The sequence below is a fragment of the Cucurbita pepo genome, unplaced genomic scaffold, assembly GCF_002806865.2.
Source record: "Cucurbita pepo subsp. pepo cultivar mu-cu-16 unplaced genomic scaffold, ASM280686v2 Cp4.1_scaffold002891, whole genome shotgun sequence".
NCBI classification, from domain to species: domain Eukaryota; kingdom Viridiplantae; phylum Streptophyta; class Magnoliopsida; order Cucurbitales; family Cucurbitaceae; genus Cucurbita; species Cucurbita pepo.
In genome coordinates this window covers 1-1,487 of record NW_019648916.1, presented here as the reverse complement: position 1 = coordinate 1,487, position 1,487 = coordinate 1, and the positions used below count along the sequence as shown (strand labels likewise).

The 1,487-nt window shown below is 35.1% G+C and overlaps 1 protein-coding gene across 1 annotated transcript; it reads left to right on the top strand.

The window, feature by feature from the left end:
* Nucleotides 1–202: 202 nt before the first annotated feature.
* On the top strand, nt 203–1,436 carry LOC111786817 (DNA-directed RNA polymerase I subunit 2-like). Its single transcript, XM_023667038.1, has 4 exons — nt 203–303; nt 400–475; nt 659–787; nt 860–1,436. The coding sequence occupies exons 1-4, from the start codon at nt 236–238 to the stop codon at nt 1,046–1,048; spliced, it is 462 nt and encodes a 153-aa protein (XP_023522806.1). The 5' UTR covers nt 203–235; the 3' UTR covers nt 1,049–1,436.
* The last annotated feature ends 51 nt before the right edge of the window (nt 1,437–1,487 follow it).

Genomic DNA, 1,487 nt, shown 5'->3' with positions numbered 1-1,487 from the left:
TTTCACTGTCTGCCGCTAATAACAATGTGAAAGATGTTGATGCAACTACTTTTTTGTTTTGATGTAAATTTGTTAGTTGCAAAATGTGAAATAATCGGGTTATGTTCAGGCACTTTCAGTTATTACCCGTCTTCTATGTTTGAAGCCTTTCGTTAGTTTTCTTGCAATAACATGCAAACTTATTTTGGAATGTTTATAGACTCCTCAAACCCCTATCGTTCGTACAAGTACATATATGAAATACAACATAGATGAATATCCAACCGGGACAAATGCAATAGTGGCAGTGTTGGCATATACTGGGTAAGAAATAAAGATTGTTGGATAAATTTTTTGGATGGGATTGGTTTATATTTTCTTGCAGTCCTAATCAGTCTATTTTATTCATGATGCGTGTAGTTATGACATGGAGGATGCAATGATTTTGAACAAGTCCTCTGTGGAGCGTGGAATGTACCATGGACAAATTTATCAGGTTTGTTTGTGGTTGTTTTTCTTTTTGTGATCAATAAATACATGTGCACGTTCAACATCTGCACATTCAACATCTTTTTCCCCTTAGACAAATATTTATCTATTTGTTTGACTCAACAGAATATTTATTAAATTGTTACGCATATTCTTGCTGATGTGTTCATCCATTGTGGTAAATTGGCAGACAGAAACCATTGACTTGTCTGAGCAGAGCGGTAGATCAAGTCGCAGCCAAAAGTTGTTTAGGAGGAGTAATATAGATAAATCTGTGCGGTCTCATATAGATTCGGACGGGCTTCCTTATGTTGGTCAGGTTAGCCTTATTTTCTGTGTTATCTTGTTTTCTTTCCGTGTTAAATCTGACTAAATTTGTGACATGTTTCAGATGATAAAACCAGATGAGCCCTATTGTAGCATTTATGATGAGGTGGCAGGCACAACTAGAAACATGAAACTTAAAGGTTCAGAACCTGTATTTGTTGATTACGTGTCTGTTGATGTAAAGAATAAGAAGCACCCTCAAAAGGTAAATAGGGATCTCTTTCCTTTTTATCTGAATTGTAACAGCAGATAAATAATTATAGTGGGTTCTAGTGGACTCAACTTGGAGTTTCACTTGATCCTATGTGAGTATTATTATGAAAGCAAGGAAGCTCTACCTGTTCATGTTTTTAAATGTTCTTTTTATTGATATTTGTGGCTGACAATTATAGCTTCATTGGTTCATGCGTTGAATCAAGTATTACTATGTCATGGGCTTGATGGCACTCATGGCTTTATGGAGGATGATAATTTCAGCCATGATATGGAAAGTGGGGCCTATGAGAAACAGGTGTATTTGTAGAAAAGCCGCGCTTGTGGCCTTGAGCTAGGATTGCTTTTTTTGTTCTCTAGATGGGCTTCTTTGACAAAAGATTTTAAAAACTTTACCTCTTTTATAACTCCTCAGAAAAGTTCGCATCTTGTTCTTTCTTTTTTTTTTGTTTTTTTTGTTTTTTTTTTTTTTTTTTTTT